Source organism: Megascapheus bottae, chromosome 4, assembly GCF_031878675.1.
Source record: "Megascapheus bottae isolate mThoBot1 chromosome 4, mThoBot2.hap1, whole genome shotgun sequence".
NCBI classification, from domain to species: Eukaryota; Metazoa; Chordata; class Mammalia; order Rodentia; family Geomyidae; genus Megascapheus; species Megascapheus bottae.
In genome coordinates, this window is record NC_143512.1 from 38,424,041 (window position 1) to 38,446,289 (window position 22,249).

General features: G+C 38.7%; 1 protein-coding gene across 4 annotated transcripts in view; it reads right to left on the bottom strand.

The window, feature by feature from the left end:
• Nucleotides 1-22,249, bottom strand: part of Rasgrf2 (Ras protein specific guanine nucleotide releasing factor 2) — a 202,305-nt gene that overhangs the window by 104,063 nt on the left and 75,993 nt on the right. For all 4 annotated transcript variants that reach the window (XM_090331693.1, XM_090331691.1, XM_090331692.1 and 1 more), the window contains exons 3-7: nucleotides 17,971-18,118; nucleotides 15,950-16,039; nucleotides 12,655-12,908; nucleotides 7,673-7,752; nucleotides 7,108-7,301 (exon numbers count right to left, since the gene is read on the bottom strand). In XM_090331693.1, coding sequence (XP_090187819.1) covers nucleotides 7,108-7,301; nucleotides 7,673-7,752; nucleotides 12,655-12,908; nucleotides 15,950-16,039; nucleotides 17,971-18,118 — 766 coding nt within the window. The remainder of the gene's footprint in view (nucleotides 1-7,107; nucleotides 7,302-7,672; nucleotides 7,753-12,654; nucleotides 12,909-15,949; nucleotides 16,040-17,970; nucleotides 18,119-22,249) is intronic.

Genomic DNA, 22,249 nt, shown 5'->3' on the forward strand with positions numbered 1-22,249 from the left:
GTGACTCTGATCAAGATGTATTGTATACACAAATAAGCATGCTAACATGAAACTCCCTTGTACAATTAAATGACTGCTAATAAAATATCTCCATAGTGTGATTATCAAATTGGTTTCACTAAGTTAAAGGTAGTAATAAAGTATTCAAGTACAAAGAAACCAATGTTTCTTTAATATTTTATATAATTATTTTTGACTTGGATTTTGGCAACTTACTCATAGGGAAACAAAGCTATCATCAAGTAACTTGAACCTGTATTTTAGATATCTTTGTTTAAGTAATTTTTCAAAATTGACTGTGCAATGGCATTAATTTCTCCTTTATTACATTTTGCTACATCTCTAAAATTATTGTTTACCTAGATTATTTATTTGTACTTTTTCTACCTGAATTTCTCCAAGGAAGAAACACCATCAACCATAATAGACCATGGTGGAGATCTAACTTAAGTTACAGTTTGTCAGTATACATATTCATCTTCCTGACTTATAAAACAGAGTACTTGTAAGAAGCACGAATTGTGCATTTAATTTCAGTAGCACACATGAACAACATGTCACATAACCTTGTCTGCTTACAACTAAGAATGCTTTAGACTTCACAGACACAGTCATGGATGTAAGATGAGTTTTCTACTCTCCAAGCAAAGTAACATAGTGGGAGAGGTTCAGTTATTTTTCCAGGATGGCCTCGTGAGCAATGGCAGAGCTTGCTAGGGAACCCCCTTACAAGATGCTTCCCTTCAAGATCACACACGAACAACATGTCACATAACCTTGTCTACTTACAACTAAGAATGCTTTAGACTTCACAGACACATTCATGGATGTAAGATGAGTTATCTACTCTCCAAGCAAGTAACATGATAGGAGAGGTTCAGTTATTTTTCCATGATGGCCTCATGAGCAACGGCAGAGCTTGCTAGGGAACCCCCTTACAAGATGCTTCCCTTCAAGATCCCACCTCAGTGGGTCACTTCTGTGGGATTGGGGGTCTTAGCACTAGGAAGCATCTCGGAGAATAGGGACAGAAAGCAGTTTGCTAGAACCCTGTGTGCAGCTTCGGGTGGACCCTCTATCTGGTGATCTGATGGCCCTATTTGTGAATCTGCTTTTTTCTCTTATACAGTGTCAGCATTTACTAACATTTTGTGTATAACCCTTATGCATTAGCACACCTTGCAGTCACCTATGGCACGGACACAGAACTTAAGATCTGTGGAGCAATCAAGGAGGGTGGAATTCTTTGGAGGGGAAACATAGGAGACCTTCCCACCATTGGATGAAGGCAGCTTGCTGCCTCCTCATTACACAAACTTCTCACCAAAACAGCCTTCAACAATATCACACATGTAGTCTTCCGGGATATAAGTGCTTTTAGATACCTCTTTTGCTGGCACAATCCTATGATGGATAACTTCCTGTAGACTTACTAGTTCCACAGAACACTGAGCAAACAACAGCTAATGTACCCATTTTTTTTTAAATAGAGGTGCAGGAGTGGAAGAGCCTGCCTACTTACAATGCACTGCAACCACACAAAACTAAGTTTAGTCAATAGCTGCATGTTCCTCCTCCATTAGGGAAATCTATTTTAAAGAGCTCCCTGGCTACAATTCAATGGATGAAGCTGAATTTGGTAACTGGCCCTTTCCACTTTGTGGTAGAGAAACAAATAAATGCTAGCACTGCCAAGAAACAGGGATAGAAATTTGTGCAGAGAAATGATGACTCTGAAAAGAGCTCATCTGTATAGGCAAGGGCTGATTGCCACTAGGTTGCCAGAGAAACTCCATAATCACAATGGTTGCTGAAATTAAATACATACTGGTTTTAACAATGGAACAAATAATCATTACTTTATGTTAATCCAAATAAAATTACTTAATGTGACTTAATATTAATTACTTTGTACTAATTAACTCAATATGAATTAATATTAGTTACTCTACATTAATTACCTCTCCAGTGGCAGTGACTAATTGCACAGTGACAGCTATAAGTGCTACTTTTGCCAGTACCAGATTTTATGATCAACTTGCCTATTGACTTTCAGCACACATGTATCCTAATAAATAAATGAGCAGTCAAAATCAATTTAAATAGTACTACCAAGCCTATGTGTTTGCTAAATAAAATTTTTATTAATGACTATATTATTTTCCATTAAAATTTTTCTTGTTCGCTGGGCACAGTGGTTCATGCCTGTAATCCTAGCTACTCAAGAGGCTGAGATCTGAGGATCACAGTTCAAAGCCAGTCCAAGCACTAGAGGCTGTGAGACTCTTATCTCCAATTAACCACTAGAAAACAGGAAGTGGGGATGTGGCTCAAGGGGCAGGGCAGAAGCCTTGAGCTGAAGAGCTCAGGGACAACAGCCAGGCCCAGAGTCCAAGTCACATGATCCACAAAAATTTTCTTGGTAACACTTGGAAATACAAGTCTAGTTATCCCATTGGGAATAATATTGCTGCATCATACAAATTCTCCCTATTTCCATTACTCCATATTTCCATAACCCATTCAGTAGGAAGCAGACAATAACCATCTTCTCTCTCTGCCCCTACACCAACCTGTGTGCTCATATCTGAGCTGAAATCAGTTTGAGTCTGAAGCACACTGGCAGTAGGAGTAAGGGTTACCTCTTCATGGTGTTTCATCCAAAAATTTCCACCTAAACAGGAGCAAGGTGGAGGCAAGTAGATATTCCTGCAATTCAGCATATGTAAAGAGAAGCTGACACATCCCAGACTCTGAGAGATGACATCTTCATGACTATTCTGCCTCATTCATGAAAGAACCACAATAACCCAACAAGTACAGAATGAATCTGGTAAGACTTCAGGCTACTAGAAAGGGGATGCCCCTCCCCCCTCAATCATTTCTGTCTTACTCATTGAGATAAAAAGGCAGGCTGAAGAGACACCAAGTGAAGACAGAGGAGAGATACAGAGGAGCTCTATGTATCTTGAATCAAGAGATACAAGCTCTATATGCAGCAAACTCCATATTTTCTCCTCTTACTCTTTTCAGCATTATAAAAAACCAAATAAGCACACGTCAGTGTTCTTTCAGTTTGCTTGTATCCTGCAATTGGGCCGATTTCAGATCAATTCTTTAAGTTTAAAGGTTCTCCCAGAGCAATGACTTTCGCAAGGCTTAAGTTACTCTGGTCTGGAAGAAGCCAAATAATCTTAACATCTGAGCTTTCCATTGAATTGTAGGGCTTGAGGTCACTACAGTGCGGGAGGGAGACGCCTAGCTAACACCATGTCCTCTGAAACACCACATGGTTGCTCAATTAAACTGTCCAATCAACAAAGTCCAGGCAGGACTAGAGACAAAAGTTTTAGAGATACACAGAGTTCGGGTGCCTCCATTAGAGAGGAAGAAGTGGAGATTTTGACTGCTTCAATTATTTTTCCGAACGTGACTGAGAGTGAGCAAGGCATCAAGTCTCTTCAGGATTCCTAGTCCAGTGTTCTCTAATATGGGTCAAACTCCTTAGTCATCTTTATTGAGTCTAGGAGGAGAATGGGAAGGATGGTGAAAGGGCATCTCACCACTCTTTTTTTTTTTTTAATGTTAAACGCGATCATTTCATTTTTTTATTTTTTTCATATATTTATTATTGTAATTAATAGAAGGGTTACATGATATTTGCCAGATAAATGGTGCATTAATTCCCATACATTGACACCCTTTCACATGTCTTGGTCTCCATTTCCCTCCCCCCACCCCCGCCCCTCATCTTGTTTTCCCCCTTCCCTATCCTATTTCAAATAACCAAATACAAATATATCCCGTATATCAGGTAACAAAGTGAGATACTGTAACAATATGAGATAACCAAGGGACAGCAAAAGAGATGAGAGATAACATAGTACATTAAGAACAACAATCATTCATTATATGGCTTATGTTTCTATATCCTAGAGATCCTTTCATTTAGCGTCCTACTATATGGCCTTTTGTATCAAGGTTTTGCTCTATTGCAAATCTCTGCTATGAGAGCCCAAGGTTTCTACTGATTATGACAAATGAGGGAAACCATTGAGCCTAAGTTCCTTTGAGTCTGGCTTCACTTAATATGATCTTTTCTAAGTCTTTCCATTTCCTAACAAACGGGGCAATGTCATTCTTTCTGACAGCAGCATAGAATTCCATTGTGTACAAATACCACATCTTGTTGATCCACTCATCAACTGAGGGACATCTAGGTTGGTTCCATATCTTTGCTATGGTAAATAGTGCTGCAATGAACATTGTTGTGCTGGTGGATTTAGTATGTCTTTGTTTCTGGATGATTGGGTAAATGCCAAGTAGTGGAATTGCTGGGTCAGAGGGGAGCTCTATGTTTAGTCTTTTGAGGAACTGCCATACTGCTTTCCATAGTGGTTGAATGAGTTTTCACTCCCACCAACAGTGTAGTAGTGATCCCTCCTGGCCACATCCCCTCCAGCATCTGTTGTTATTAGTTTTCTTGATCCTGACCATTCTAACTGGAGTGAGGTGGAATCTTAGAGTTGTTTTGATTTGCATTTCTTTTATGACCAGAGATATTGAGCATTTCTTCATGTGTCTATAGGCCATTTTTGTTTCTTCTTCAGAGAAGACTCTCTTTAAGTCTTTGGCCCATCCTTTAATGGGATAGTTGTTACTTTGGAAATTAGTTTTGGATTGATTTAATTTTTTGAGCTGTTGATATATTTTAGATATGAGGCCTTTGTCTGTTATATGGTTGGTGAAGATCTTCTCCTACTCTGTAGGCTTCCTAATTAGTTTACTAGTTCTGTCCTTTGCCATACCAAAGCTCTGCAGTTTAATGCAGTCCCACTTATCCAGCCTTTCTCTGATCTGTTGTGATTCTTGGCCCTTATTAAGAAAGTTTCGACCTGTGCCAAAGAGGTCTAGTGTATCTCCTATTCCTTCTTGTAAAGTTGCATCTCACCACTCTTAAGAAAATCTGAAGCTCTTTCCAGGGCCCTGTATTTAACTGTGTATAGGTCCTCATTCTGCCATTTAAAAACATCAAGAGAGCAAGCAGGGGAGAAAAGTTTGTGGGACTGTTTACTCCAATTGACCAGCATAAAGCCAAAGTGAAGGTATGGTACAAGTGGTCCAGTACTAGCCTTCAGCAAAAAAAGCAAAGCAAAGGTCTGGGGCCCTGAGTTCAAGCCTCAGTATCAGAATAAACACACACACACACACACACATAAAGAGGTAATCATACTAGGAGGGAATTAAATAGCAAAAAACTAACAAGCTATCAGAGAGTTAAGAACCTCTCTACATTTTTTATGTCTCTTCCATAACTCCACCTTTATAATAGTCACTGGTCTTAGAGCTGGCTGCACAGGTACAATCTGTGGAATCATCTCATAGAGAAAATTGTTGAAAATTAAAATAAAACCACAGATTAATATTCTACATGAATTGCTTCATGGTAGATATGTGGATATGGCCCAATCAAAGTCTAAATTATTTGTTGTGAACTATTTCCTCAGAGAAGCAGAATTCAAGTCATTTAGTTCCATGAAAAACAATAATAAAACATTATAAAGTTTCATTATACTTAAGTGGTTTTAAGTGTATCCTTTTTGGTTTTTAAAAATCTTCTAAACTTCTCTAACTATTTCCAGGGTTTTGAGCAAGACTGAAAGTTTTCAGGCAAACACTGTGAACCACAACAGCATTTCATTCTAAGCCTACAAAATGACCGGCCAAGGTCAGAGATGATTGCTTAGGAGGACAAAGCACTCCGCCATAACCAGAACACATGATCAGTACAATGGGTTTACCACATGATGATCTGGAGGTCTCGCCAGAAGCCCCATAAATTCCACAATGGGAACATTCAATGCCTTTCCAAAAGAACAGAATTGACACATTTCAAAAGAGCACTAGATCCACTGCATGTTTTTGCCTTTAATGCTACTTAATTCAAACAGAGCTCTGAGTAGTAATGCCCTTAGGACAGGAAAGAATGTGAGGGTACTTGATCCCCTGCATTGCTTTCATCTTCCTGAAGTGAACTCTGGGTCTTGGCCTGCCTCGATGAGGTCAGCCAGTGCCTTCTGGCTCTGAGGCCTTCACAGTTTGGGTGATCAGAGAGGTCTACCCTTGGCTCTAGCCAAAGGAAACTCAACAGCCATCGTGATGGGATGGGAAGACAGTCTGCAAACCAAAGAGACCTTCCCAGCAGTCACTGCAGTCCCCAGGAACCTTTTATGCAACCAGCATAAACTGGAACATTTGCACAGAATCCTATTTCTGTAAACCTAATAATATTTTTAAACACGCTGGAGGAGGAGAATCTATGAAAGAGGTCTGTGTGGAATCTTTTTATAAGGAGAAAATAGTGCTACTTATAAAGCAAAATCATTCCTGAATTATGTACTTCAAAATGCCTGTTTTCTGGTCCGGGAATGTAGCTGAGCAGAAAAGCGCTTGCTCCATATTTTCAAGGCTAGATGATCAATCCCTAGCATCACACACACACACACACAAATATTTTATATTTTATTGTCGGGATAATGTATAGAGGGGTTACAGTTACATTTGCCAGGTAATAGGTGCGATATTACTCACACATTGATACCACTTCTCATGTTTTGTCCCCATTTCCCTCCCTAATCATCTTGTTTTCCCCATTTCCATTTCCTATTTCAAATAAGCAAATAAATGTGTATGCAATATACCAAGAAACAAAGTTGGATACAGTAATATTAGATTAACCAAAGAGTAAGAAAAGAGAAGAGAAATAACATAGTACATTAAAAACAACAGTCACGCAAGATAAAGCTTTTGTTTCCATATCCTAGAGATCCTTTCATTTAGTCTCATCCTATATGACCGTATGTACCTAGGTTTTGAGCTATTGTAATCCTCTGCTAGGAGAGTCCTAGATGACACACGTGTTTCTTTTTAAACACCTGGTCTTCTACATACACTACATGTATATGAAAGCTAAAGTTAAGAAGGTGGCATGGTGCATAACTCTTCCCAGGCACACTTCACGGAGGCTTCCAGCCTCATGAGGACATGGTAGGTATTGGTGCATTGAGCTGGAACCAATGACTTATAAAATACACACCAGTGGCTTACCTGAAACATTGGGTAGGTCAGGAATGTTTCCAGCATCCTCCCTTCACAGGCAGGGTTGGCTTCATACTGTTTTAAGAGTTTGTCAAAATCTCTATTTTGCTTACAGTTGGCAAGTACTTGGAGACTGTACTGGTGATTACGCACAAATTCTTGATAAATGTTTAGCATGGGCAGCAAAATATCAAATAAATCAGCTGGAAAAGAGAAGAAAACATGGCTGTTTCCTTTGGTGCTTGAGAAATTATCTATTCTCAGTGGGAAGATCACTTAGTTCTGGCAGTCAGACCTAAATGTCACACCTGCACAGGTCTCAGTGTGCATGAGAAATGGCAGATTAGGGAAAATGTACTGTGGGACAAAATAGGACTCTGGTCTTGAAGAACCAGTAGAAAGATGCAAAGAGATTTCGAAGGTCGGGTTCGAAGGACCCAAAAAAGCAGACAGATTGTAAGTGCTTACAGCAGTTCACAGGTCAAGAGTGAACGTCAGACAACTCAGGATAATGCATAAATCTAATTTTAGTCATTATGAAAGAAAATTGTATATCTTCAAAGAATGTGCTTACCTAAAATTAAAGTAGGCCAGTTTGCTATCCTTGCCTTTAGTCCTTGATGAAATATTTCATGAAGAAACATGATTGTTTCACTATAAAAGACAAAAAAATGATACAATTTAGTTTCTGTAAAGTGTTTACTTTGTCAATAGAGCCTAGTAAATGCTTAAAACATCTTGTGTATACAGAACACCAGTTTTATAGAGCCTCAAACTGTACATCCAATAATAACATAGGCTGCATTCGCTTTACAGAAAGCAGTTTCGCTCTTATAGAAACTCAATAAAACCCAAAGAAAACTCCAAGATAAGCCTTAAACATTGGAAGATAAGAAATATCAAATTGTTGTCATAGAACCCTCTTCATCATTTAAAAGTGAGATTTCCACTGTTCAGAATGAAGTACTTCAACTGATAATCAGAAAATTAAAGTTATGATCCTTTGTCTATTCATATTTGATTCTAGAAAGTACAAGGAAAGATTTCTCTTTAACTGAAATGAGCTTTGACAAGGAGGAAAAAACCCATAGCAGAAAACATTGTACAGAATTCTACTATCTGTCTACTGCCTAAGACAATTAAGACAGAAATATAGCATTATCTTCCGAAAATAGTGGAGCCTATCCAGAATTGTTCATAAAATAGGGATCTAACAATCTAAAAGGGTCACAGATAGTTTCCAGAGTCAAATATACTTTGCTTTATCTTAATTAAAATAAACTAGTGAAGACTTTTCTGAAGGAAAATATTGACACAATTAAATACAGAATTATTCTTCTCAGGGGGAGTTCTTGGTTTGTTGTGGGTCAAATTCTATAATAATAAACAGAAGGATAAACCCTTCCTACTTCCAGAGAGTGCACTAAAACTAAAACAAAAATAGATACTGTGGTTTTATTCTTTTATAGAAAGCTTAACTTTCTATAAAAGTTGTGCGGTGTTCAAGGATTTCAATCAAATATACTTTGACAGGTATTATAAGTTAGTCCTTCAACTGACTGCCATCCTCCTAGTCAGAGGGAGTTAAAACTACATTTTCCAGACTCCCTGGCAGCTACATTGTGGATGTAAAAACAGTCCACCAGTATGCAGTATACACACTTGACAAGATAGGAAATATAAAAGTATCTCTGTCCTTAGCTGTGCAAAACATTTTTTTCTTTTGATGAGTCCCACTTGTCAAGTCTCTGTCCTATGTGTTTTGCTTCTGGGACTTGTTTCAAGAAGTTTCTAACTATACCTGTAAGTTTTAAGTTTCCTATAATACCTTTAAGTTTCCCCTACTCTTTCTTGCAGTAGTTTCAGTTTTGGGTCTGATGTTGCGGTCTTTGGTCCACTTTGAATTGATATTTGTGCCTGGTAACAAACAGGGATCCACTTTTAGGTTTGTACATATGGATGCCATTTCCCCAGCACGGACTGGAAGATCTTTATTGGCAATATATCAGACAAAGCCGAATATCCAGTGTGTGTGTGTGTGTGTGTGTGTGTGTGTGTGTGTGTGTGTGTGTGTGTGTGCGCGCGCGTGCACGCGCACTCAAGAAACTAATCCCACAAACATAATAATCAAGTCAGTAAATGGGAAAGAATGCTAAGGAGAGACTTCTCAGAAGAAAACGTAAGAATGGCAAAGAAACACATGAAGAAATGCTCGCCATCCATGACCAAAAATCAAAACAACTCAGAGATGCCATCTCAACCCAGTCAGATTGGCCAACAGTGTGAATTTGAACAACAACTAGTGTTGGTAGGGATATGGGGCAAAAGGAACCCTACTGCACTGCTGGTGGGAGTGTAAACTAATACAACCACTCTGGACATCAGTCTGGAGGTTCCTCAAAAAACTAAGCATAGATCTTCCTACAACCCAGGCATATACCACTCCTGGGCATCTATCCTTAACATCCATAGCCTATACACAATAGAATTTTAAAAGCCATTTGAAAGAATAAAATAATATCATTTGCAAGGAAATGGATGGAATTAGAATGAATTGAAAGTGAGATAAGCCAAACACATGTTCTCTCTAATAAGTAGAAATTAAATCTAAAGTACACAAGTATATGATAAATTATACAGGATTCTAGATACTCCCACATAGTGAGACAATAGAGGATACTCTTAACAGAGAAGCATTAAGTGCCTCTTTATATTTATATAAGTAATATACATGCTGAAACAAACTCCAACATATAAAAACAAGAGACCTTTTTCTTTTTCTTCCTCTCTTCTTATCTTAGTTTTTGATGATTCTGACTTCTTTACTGTACATACAGTGTATTCAAGTATACATCTTCAGAAGGGAAGGGTGAGGGTACAGAACTCAAGGGAACAACAGTGAGAAAGTGCAGCCATGGAGCTCACTGGACACTGTTGAAAGTAAACTGTACAACTCAGGTGAAGATGGGTGGAGGGACTGAGAGAGAATAAGGAAAGAGAAAGACAACATACAGAAGGAAATGTACTCATTACCTGGCTGTAATTATAATTCCTCTGTATATCACCTCTACAATAGCAATAAAGTAAATTAATAATAAAAAAGGAAGATGGCTGGGCACTGGTGACTCACACCTGTAATCCTAGCTATTCAGGGGGCTGAGATCTGAGGATTATGGTTCAAAGCCAGCCCAGGCATCAAAGTCCACAAAAGTCTGTGAGACTCTTAGTTCCAATTAACCACCAGAAAGCCAGAGTGGTACTGTGACTCAAGGGGTAGGGTGGTAGCCTTGAGTTGAAGAGCTCAGGGACAGGGCCCAGGCCCAGATTCAAGTCCCATGACAGAAGAAGAAGAAAAAGAAAAGAAGAGGAGGAAGAGGAAGAGGAGGAGGAAGAGGAGGAGGAAGAGGAGGAGGAAGAGGAGGAAGAGGAGGAGGAGGAGGAGGAGGAGGAGGAGGAGGAGGAGGAGGAGGAAGAAAGAGATGATAGAAGTAGATACCATTTTTCTGTTGTTGAAAGTCTGTAAAGAAGAATATTGCAGGGTGGGGACAATTTTACCATCCAGCCTTAGCATTTTAGTTGCTGTAACAAGCTTCAAAGGGCTAAAAGGCTGGGGAACTGGCAGTGGTTCCTAATCCCCGGATCACATCTTTGATGCCTTGCCCTTAAATTCAATACACTGTAGACAGTGTTACTTCTCCAATTTTTCCTCAAAATTTTATAAATAGAGAATGTCCTCTACTCAGAGAAAGATTACTCACTCTTTTATTGAAAACTAATTGATATGTTCACCTTCATATTTTGACTCTGGAGTGATTAGAATACAGACGAATTGATGCTACACTTAATTATGTAGATTACTTTCAGTGCAGTATAAGCTCTGTATTAAAAGCTGAAATAATGTCATGTCACATTAAATTGTCATGGTTTTACATTATGATGTAACTAAGTTCATTAATAGGATGTTTGCATTCATTTTCATTGCTATTTGTATACGCATTGCATTTGTAGCTTCTTTATACCAATTCTACTCATGAGACATGCACTAGAAATAAGTACTTATCTAGTATATGTTTTAAAAAAATTGAAAATAGATAACAAGGTAAGATACTGTAACAATATGAGATAACCATGGGACAGCAAAAGAGATGAGAAGTAACACAGTACATTAAGAACAACAATCACACATTATATGGCTCTTGTTCTATTGTATACATGTTTATTGGGTTATTTGAAATAGGATAGGTAAGGGGGGAAAACAAGATGAGTGGAGGGGGTGAGGGGAAGGGAAATGGGGACAACAACATGAGAAAGGGTATCAATGTTTGTGAGGTAATGTTGTGAATGTAATGTAACCCTTCTATTAATTACAATAAAATATTTTAAAAAATTGAAAGTAATTGAACTGGCTAGAGCTTCAAAATCAAGCAAGGAAAGATAATCTAATTAATAACATTCATTACAACAAATACCTTGTAAGTCTCTCTTCAAAGATATACGTCTTCAATCTACTTTGAAGTCTGAGGTCAAAATAATTATATTTCAGCCTGGGAGAACAAGTTCATGTGCGACCTTTTCTCCACCAATAGCTGGTGCAGTGGCGTGCACCTATCATGCTAATGACATAGGAGGCTGAGATTAAGAAGATCAAAGTTCCAGGCCATCCCAGGCAGAAAAGTCCATAGGACTCCAATTCAGTGGAATACTCCTGCCTGAATCATCCTTTCTCTTCTTTGTACCATCGCCTGCTCTATTGCTATTTTAAATTTTTGTTTGTTATTTTGTTTTCTCTTTTATTCCTTTCTTCTCCATTCTCTCCTACGTTGTCTCTAGTTAGGGTTTGGCACCCTATCAGAGTTACTAATAATGTCTATAGTTACTTTGCAGTTATTGTTTGAGTTCAGCATTGCCTCTAACTGATCCTCTTTTCTCTTCTCTGCTGGTTATGCCCCAAACTCAAGCAATGTCTTCTCACTTCGTTGAGAGTAGTAAACTCCAACGGCTTCCCACTCTGCCCATCCCTGACCCATCTTGATGCATCTACCTATCCTTGATGGACCTCAAACTGGAGTGCCATGCACGCTCCCACCCCGTACTCGATCAGTTCTTTGCTCTGTGAACTTCCCCCGCCCCCCAAGAAACTGCACAGTTCACTTCCTTTATGGCAAAGATCTCCAGGATATATTGTTACAACTTGTTTCCTTGCATCAAAATTAAGTTCCATAAAGCCATGGATTTTCTGCTTTGTTCACTAACTTTCAGCAATAAAAAAACATTATTGGATAAATACATTCAGCAGCAAAGATTCTCATGTCCTGCATTTGTTTTTATTCTTCCTGAAATGCTTCATTGAATTCCCCTAAATCTGTAAGAGAGAACACAACCCGAAACAGAAGCATGAGAATAGTACAGTATTTGCATAGTACACATGAGGCCCTCAGTTCAATCCCCAGTACCAGATGAGAGAAGAGAACAGGGAGGGAGGGAGGGGAGAGGGGAGGGAGGGAGGGAAAGGGGGAGGAAACTTTTCACAAACTATGGATTTAGGCAAGAACAAACCTATTGAGAAAAATGCTGCTGACATCATCATGGCTGATAGGGGGTTTCTTGGAGCTGGCTGCCATCCTCAGAGGTCGGAGGAAGCCATTGACCAAGATGTAGAGCTGGTGCACGTATTCTGACTCTGCCTCCACCATGGTGAACACAATCTGATTTCTCTTCCTCATACTTTCAGCATGTGGAGAACAAATATAGTCCTGCACAATCGTCTTCCATTTCCTTCTGCACAGCCATCCTCTCATGAAGCTCTGAACCTACAGAACAAAAAGACAGAAAGAAACCTCAGGGAAGTTTCAGACTGGCTTACCTAAGGCTGCAATTAAGTACATCCATCCTGTGCCTTCTCATATTCTCAAGTTTCTTCTACAGCATAAGCCTGTCTGTATTATATTCCAGACTACTGTTCGGTGGCATTGAATTTGAGTTCAACCTCTGGCCAAGTGCTTCACCTCTGGCTCTGGAGCCATGCCCATCATTTTTCTGTTACTTTTTAAATCAGTAAATAGGAGATAGAAAGCATATATATGATATATATCATACATTGTTATCATACCATAATATCATATCCTTAAGTTAAAGACTCTGCCAATAATCTGTTGATTATTGAACTCCGATCTTCTGTCTCACAATTAGACTACAAATAAGATACTACATATAAAAATTAATGATAATTGAGATTTATTACTTTGGATGTGGCAAATGCAACAATTTAATTCACAGAAAATTAAGAACATTTACATCCGTGTTTAAATTTTTTCATATTATTTTAGTCATAAAGTACATTATTCATTTAAACATCACCATTTCTTTTCATGGTTTAAATCTGTCTCATTTTTTTCCCAGGCCTGGGGCTTGAACTCAGGGGCTGAACACTGTCCTTGGGCTTTTCTCAAGGCTAGCACTCTACCGCTTGAGCCCACAGCACCACTTCTGGCTTTTTTCTGTGTATGTGGTACTGAGGAATGGAACCGAGGTCTTAGTGCATGCTAGGCAAGCACTCTACCACTAGGCCATGCTCCTGGCCCCAAAATGTCTCATTTCTTGACAGCATACTTTCAATTTTCATACATGTATTAATGTTGCTATATCTCAAACAACAAAAATTAAGTATACTTTAGTAGAATTATTTAGTAGAATTATGCGTAATGTTTTCTGAAATTTCTAGAAAATACCTGGGAATTTTAGCCATTTCCAAATTGTAGTCTCTTGGAGTAAAGACATTAACATTTTTGTCAAGGTAAGAACAGAGAAGTAGCTGGGTGCCGGAGGGCTCACATCTGAAATCTTAGCAACTCAGGAGGCTGAAATCTGAGGAAAGTCTTTGAGACATGTATCTATAATTAGTCACCCAAAAAAGCTGCAAGTAGAGTTGTGGCTCAAGTTGTAGGCTATTATCCTTGAGCAAAAAAAGTTCAGGGATTGCACCTAGGCTCTGAGTTCAAGCCCTAGGAGCAGGAGAGAGAGAGGGGGGGAGAGAGAGAATCTCTTTCTTATAGATATTGGTTTGATTTGCGACAAAGAACATTAAAGTTAATTTCAAAGTCTATTTAACAAGTTCAAAAGTAGATTTTAAATTACCTCTATTAAAATCAGGTACGTAGGAAAATATATAAAAGCACTTGTTTTATCATTATTCTTCCATTGAGTAGAAGTATTTATAAAAATCTACTTAATTAAATTTTATGTCAAGTAAAATCCCTCTGTTCACTTGAACAAGTGTTCTCTGCTGAACAATGGCTGGCTCACTTGTTTACTGACAGACCAGCTTGTATAACGAAACTGAAAATTGGATTTTATTAATATCTTTGTTTACATGCAATTGCATACTATTAAAAGAAAATCAATAGCATTGTGACATAACAACATAAACCAGAATCAAGCAGAAACTGAAATACTAAAAATAGTTTTATTTTACTATTTGACTATTTTTTGGCACTGAGAATTGAACTAGGGGTTTAAGCTTGCTGTATTAATGCTTAGCCACTTGAACCAGTACAGTTGGGTTTCTTTCCACCTGGGTTCCTTAATCACTTTGTCCAGAGTTATGGCAACAGCAAGCCTCCTGCTCCCACCTACAAAGAAGCTGGGATTACTGGCATGAGCCATCATACTCAGGCTGACCTGGATCTTCCCAGATAGCTGACATTCCAGTTGTCCAGGCCACCGTGCTTCAGCTATAATTGTATTGCATGTTTTATTGTTGATTGTGGGATGTGAACTCTGTGTCTGGGAGTTGTCCCTGATCGATTCAGCTCAAGGATATCACACTACTCCTTTGAGCCACAGCACCATTTCCAGTTTTCTGGTGGTTAATTGGAGATAAGAATTTCACCGACTCTAATGCCCAGCTGGCTTTGAACTGTGATCCTCAGATCTCAGACTCCTACGTAGCTAGGATTATAGGCATGAGCTACTCTGCCTAGTAGAATATAGCTGTATTTCTGGAAAACTAAAAACATTCAACTTAGTCCAAAGAGTCATTTTAAGTTCTGAGCAGCATTCAGTTAAAATTTTCTTATACTTAAAGCAATTATTTCACACACATACACACACACACACACACACACACAGAATAAGAAAAAATTAGGAAGAAATAAAGATTCACAGATGCATATCCAGGAAAAGTTCTTTAAATTGGAAGCTTTTACATAACATTAACTAAGTTGAATGCTTAACTTGGACAATTAAGATCATGGGACCAAAGCCTCGGTGACATGAATGAGAAGGCAATAGGCTAGACTGAGTGCCAGAATCACCTTCCTTATTTGATTCTCAATGACAGTAAAGGTAGAAAATTTCTCCCGTTTATGTAATTGCTAAACAAGAGGCAGTAATAATAACACAAATCTGAGCTGCTGTATTGATTTGTTCAATCTTCTCACGCAAGAAAAGCTATCTTTCCTAAAATCACTACAGAACTAACATTAAGGAAAAGATTTTTGAAATGTAATTTAAAAAAATTCCTACCAAAGATTAACATATCACAAAACTAGGGTGTTCAACAGCTCTTTGTTAACCTAAATAGCGAACATCATTTGTTTTTCATTCTTCCCTAGTCCAAAAGAAGATTCCTGCAACTGGAAAGAAAACGCAAGCTGAGATTCTCCAGAACTATTATGTCTGTATCACTACCCAGGGCAAGTGTGTGTGTGTGTGTGTGTGTGTGTGTGTGTGTGTGATGCACAGAAATATCAAGATTATTTCCCAGCTCAGCGACATAGTGATGAAGGCATCACCACAAAATAGACAATTAGTCACCTTGTTCCCACAGAACCAGGACCTTCTCAAGTCTTACCTTTTTAATCTTCTTGATGTCAGGGTCCTCATCTTCCTGGTTGCTTTGGTAAGGGCGCATTCGTTCCTTGGTTTTATTAAGGGCAACAATCTATAATACAAAATTGGTCCATCTCATGATTTAGGGAATAGTGAAGTAGAACCATAGGACAGAAGGGCTGCCTACGAGACTAGTCCACTGAGATCTCCAGGGAGCCATTGTTTTGTGCACCTTCTCTTCCTCTGGGGCTGAGACAGAAGAGGACCTTTGCCTTAAGTGTGGGGTTGCAATGCTGACAAGAAGTGATGTGGAAAGTGGAAAGTGGGGTCTACATTAGGGTAGAGCTTGGTCCTGACTAACTAGGACTTGAGTGACATGCCTGTCACCTTGCCTGAGGGCATTGTCCATGGAAAACTGTGTCTTCCACATGCAGATGCTTAACTGGGAGGCCTTGTCCGTGATCAGCTTGTTTAGCCTTTCATGTGGATGCTGTACAAAAAACACATATGTCCTTAGGAAAGTAGTAGCTACCAGGGAGACTTCAGAGCCCTGAGGTTGGTCCAAACCAGCCAGACAGGTTTCTCAAAAGTGGTAGAAAGGATTATAATGACCTACATTTCTTTCTATAGACCCAGACCAGTCCTGAGAGCTGTGGGGTACAATTCGAGATTAGGTGCCCTCTTGGCAAATATGCATAGCAACAAAATTCACTGGCCTAACCCTTAGCTGCAGACACTTACAAGTATAAGAGTCCACACAGATTGATTAACAAGGAAACACTCAAAGATTAGGAGACCATAATTGCCCCCTCTGATCTGTTTTTGTATCTTGTCCCCAATACCAAATATATTCCTCTACCATTGTGTGGTACAACAGTGGGGAACATAAAGGGAGTAGGAAATAAATTATGGCTCCTGTCACGCAGCCACAGAAGACATACCTGCTACTGACAGTTTATAGCCGTGTTCTATATTCAGACTAAAATAGACCGTAGTGAAGACAGAGAAGCTCACACAAATAAATATTGGGCAACATCACTTGGTGCTAAGCTTCTCTCGTGGAGTAAATACCAACCTGCTTCACTCGGCAGACAAGCATCTGCTCTAGCTCACTGTGGTGAGGAAAGAACACAATAATTTTGTTTTAAATTACAGTGCCTGATATAGTCATTTAAAATGCAAGTTTGCAAAGTTTTCTCTTGCTGCTTTCATTATATCAGATATCAGGGTCTAAGGAGGACAATTGTTAAGATACAGTTAACACATTTGGCAACATACCATTCTCAGAGAAATTAGCAGGTCCCAGTTGGAATTGGCTTGTACCTTGCTCTGTGCCCTGGAGTGTAATACCCAGGGAGCAAGAAGGGAAATTCCTTCAAGCATTCTGGGTGAGTCCCCAGAGAAAGTGAGAAGCAACAAAGGAAATTGCTGTCCTATGACAAGGAGAGTGCTGGGCTAGGGAGTCTGAGCGATAGCTGTCAATGACAATGCAATGAGTACTACGTTTCTTGACCTGGATCCCTTCATTGACTCTAAGAGATATTAATGTATTTGTGGGATAAAATTTTACTCCTGCTAATTCTAGGGGAAAGTGTTAGACTTCTTAGATCTTAAAAAAGTCAAATATTTCTGAATTAATTTCTGGTTTTCCCTTACTTTTGCTTTTAGATTTGGATTTTAGAACTGAGTCTAAAACAAACTCGCAACTCTCACTCAGAGACTCAATCACACATAGTTACATATTATAGAAAGTTGTTTAATTTCTGATCTAATTCAGAACATTAGGACAGATTTTTTTTAAATGTTCTCCTGGTATGTCCATGTAGTATGTTACCTAAACCAATGCAGATCAGAAATTCATGCTAGGTCAGTAGCCCAGTATGCATGTATTAATGACAGAGGAATTGAGCCTGGGATTAAAATCTTGACCTCAATATGCCATGTCTAATCATGCAGCGATGATAGTAGATGTGAAGGAATGAGAAGGAATTTTTGATTGAGAAACATTTGAAACAATGAGAAGGAATTTTCAACTAGAAATACCTCTGATTTAAGCCTCTCAATTTCTGTATCTTGATCTTCAAGCTGATGCCGGAGTTGGTTAGCTGCGATTTTTTCTGTCTCTACAATCTGCACTAGATGAATGTACTTCTGCATTAATACTTCCCTCTCAATCAAAATGTCTGCATAACTGAAGAGAAAATTAGTCAGTCACTAAAGCATTGTTCTATAATTCCATGTGAAACAATGTATACAATATTTAAAACACAACCCACAAGCATTGCATGTGTGCCGACCCTACCTTACATAAACATTCTCAGTTTATATTTAGTAGCCTTCAGTGACACAGAATTTGAATTATTTACATGTTCTTGACTAAGAATTTACATACTTAATTTTATCCTCTGAGCAAAAAAAAAGGAAATCCGAGTAATTTTTTAAAAGTAGTATACTTCCTTTATCAAAGAAATGGAGACCTTCTGATTTTATGGCATATGGTTCCCAAGGTAGCACTCAAAATATTTTACCAAGTAAGGTAGGAACAGTCGAAATAAACCTGACACCAAACTGAAGAGATGAAGTAACCTTGAGAATGAACACTGATTGCAATATAGGTAGATATAGCTACAGATATAGATATAGATATCATGACTATCCCACCACTAGATCTGCAGGGATTCCTTTACAACTGCAACACCATTCAGTCCCCTGTTCCTAGAACGGACAGAAACACCAGAAATTTGAGCAGCAAGTTAAATTCCTTGGGCTTAATTAACTTTAGCAGCCTGCATCAATTTCTTTGACTGATCATGGCAAAGACAAAACTCACTTTTAGGTTTTTCTTGATAATGGAATCCTGGAGTACCTGTCTGATCCAGTGCATATATCTTAACCACAAATTAAACTATCTCTCCAAGGACAATAGCATCAGTCTCTTTTGAAATCTCTTCCCTCGCTTTCACCTACTTAAACTTGTCTTTGGGAACTTGAACCATAGCAGCTATGTTTATACTGCAAATCTACCCCTATGATCACCTAGACTCAACCTAAAATGGAATATCAGTCCCAAGATAAACTAAATTGATTTTTTTTCTTTTCAGAATCTGGGACTGGGCCTCTGTCCTGCTTACTTAAACTGAGAGGATATGAATCTGGAAATTTAGGCTGCCATTGTCAGAGAGCCTTACATGCCACACCTATGCCACAGCAGTTAAAGCAGGTCAGCTGAGAAAGTGAGAAACAGGAAGATATTCAAAAAGGCAGATACAAGACAGGTAGGAAGTCTGAGACATAAAAGGGTGGCTAGCTGGTAGGAATTTCCTTCCAATAAATTCTCTTTCTAACCTACACTACTTTTAAATAGCTTTTTTTTGCCAGTCCTGGGCCTTGAACTCAGGGCCTGAGTACTGTCCTTGGGCTTTTCTCAAGGCTAGAGCTCTACCACTTGAGCCACAGCACCACATCCAGATTTCTCTATGTATGTGGTACCCAGGAATCGAACCCGGGTTTTTGTGTGTGCTAGGCAAGCACTAGGCCAAACCCCCAGTCCTGAAATAGTTTTCAGGTACTTAGAACTGAAGTCTTGGGCCAATTCTAAAATCACAATGCTAATTCCATTATCTCAACAGCCTCAGCACTTACATCATGCTATTAGCATTAGAGAAGAATATAGCATCTGCTATATTTTAAGTCATTTGTTCCCATAGAGAGAAAGGGCTGTGTAAGTATGAGTGAGAGGAGGAAAAAAGAAAAAAGAGAGCAAAAGATTCTGTAGAAAACTGTAAAAAGAGGAAATACTAATAAAGTTTTAGAAAAAAGTTATTATAAACATCTGCCCTTTTATATCAATTTCCATAGTAACATGCTAAATTAAGGTGTATCATAGTATTCTATCTTTTTTTTGCCAGTCCTGGGCTTGAGCTCAGGTCCTGAGCACTGTCCTTGGACTTTCTCAAGGCTAGAGCTCTACCACTTGAGCCTCAGAACCACTTCCGGCTTTTTTCTATATGTGGTACTGAGGAATCAAACACGGGTCTTCATGCATGCTAGGCAAGCACTTTAACCACTAGGCCAAACTCCCGGCCCTATTCTATCTTCTTTTAAAAATTAAAGAAGAAAAGCCTAAACCCATTGCAGGGACCTGGGATGAGTTCATGTGGACACATCACCTATGTCTACTCAGAAAATGTTTTTTCTACACCTTTGATCTGGTGAATATAATGTAATCCTTCTACTAATTATAATAAAAATATATCAAAAAAGAATAATGACCACAAAAACATAAAATACCTACAAAAATAAAATGTTTTTCTGTCTGAAGAACAAAACCATAACGGCATTATGAAATAATAAAACAGATCATCAACACACTGAAAACTTTACAAGAAGGAATAGGAGATACACTAGGTCGAAACTTTCTTAATAAGGACCAAGAAACGCAACAAATCAGAGAAAGGCTGAATAAGTGGGACTGCATTAAACTGCAGAGCTTCTGTATGGCAAAGGACAGAGCTAGAAAATCAACTAGAAAGCCTACAGAGTGGGAGAAAATCTTCACTAACCATACAACGAACAAAAGCCTCATATCTAAAATATATCAACAGCTCAAAAAATTGAATCACTCCAAAACTAATCTCCAAAGTAACAACCATCCCATTAAAGGAGGGCCAAAGACTTAGAGAATCTTCTCTGAAGAAGAAATAAGAATGGCCTATAGACACATGAAGAAATGCTCGACATCTCTGGTCATAAAAGAAATGCAAATCAAAACAACTCCAAGATTCCACCTCACTCTAGTTAGAATGGCCAGGATCAAGAAATCTAATAACAACAGATACTGGAGGGGATGTGGCCAGGAGGGAATCACTACTACATTGTTGGTGGGAGTGCAAACTCATTCAACCACTATGGAAAGCAGTATGGCAGTTCCTCAAAAGACTAATTGGAGCTCCCCTATGACCCAGCAATTCCACTATTTGGCATTTACCCAATGGTCCAGAAACAAGGACAGACTAAATCCACTAGCACAATGATGTTCATTGCAGCACTATTTACCATAGCAAAGATATGGAACCAAACCAGATGCCCTTCAGTTGATAAGTGGATCAACAAGATGTGGTATTTATACACAATGGAATTCTATGTTGCTGTCAAAAAGAATGACATTGCCCCATTTGTTAGGAAATGGAAAGACTTAGAAAAGATCATATTAAGTGAAGTAAGCCAGACTCAAAGGAACATAGGCTCAATGGTTTCCCTCGTGTGCCGTAATCAGTAGAAACCTTGGGCTCTCTTAGCAGAGAGTTACAATAGAACAAAACCTACATACATAAGGCCATATAGGATGATGCTAAATGAAAGGACCTCCAGGATATAGAAACAAAAGCCATATAATGAGTGATTGTTGTCCTATGTTATCTCTCATGTCTTTTGCTGTCCCTTGGCTATCTCATATTGTTACAGTATTTCACCTGGTTATCTGATATATTGTATATATGCGTATTTTGTTATTTGAAGTGGAATAGGGAAAGGAGGAAAACAAGATGAGGGGCAGGGATGGGGGGCTGGAAATGGGGACCAAGACATGAGAAAGGGTATCAATTTATGTGAGTAATGCACCTCTATCTGGTGAATATAATGTAACCTTTCTATTAATTACAATAAAATACATGAAAAAATAGATAATCAACAGAGCAGATGTTTTATTTTGTTTTTTAGATGTTTTATCACATTTCTTGAGAAGTAAACCTAAACAGGATTAGCTCCATGGAAAGACTGGAAACTAGAGTTGCAAAGCCATAGAGGAACATGACTTTCATAAGTGTGGCCCAAGAAGTACCAAGCACAGAATCAACCAATACAAAGAATGAGATGCAGCCCGGGGCAGAGGACGAGGGCTTGCAGAGAATTTCCTAGTTAGGCTCCTCCTGCATATCTCCAAATAAAGAAACAAAAGAGAAATGGTAACCCCTCTGTATATCACCTTCATAATAATTTTTTAAAAGAAATAAAAGGTACAAGTGGCAATGATGACATATCCTAGGTCATTGCCAAGATCTGTTCTCTGTAGAAAATGGGACCACCTTCCTAAAGAAGGCTCTTAAGAAGGGAGCTAGACTTAGAACAGGGCTGAGGTTGACCCAAAGGAGAACCAAAAACAGTAAGGTATCAAGAGTGCCTACAAGGGAAATACACTGGTTACTTTTCTGTTAAGAAACAGATTATCTCAACGTCAGATGTTTAAAACATTACATATTTATTATAAAAGTGATGATGGTACTTCCATCTCACTCTCCTTCCATTGCCCTCTGGTTGATTTGCT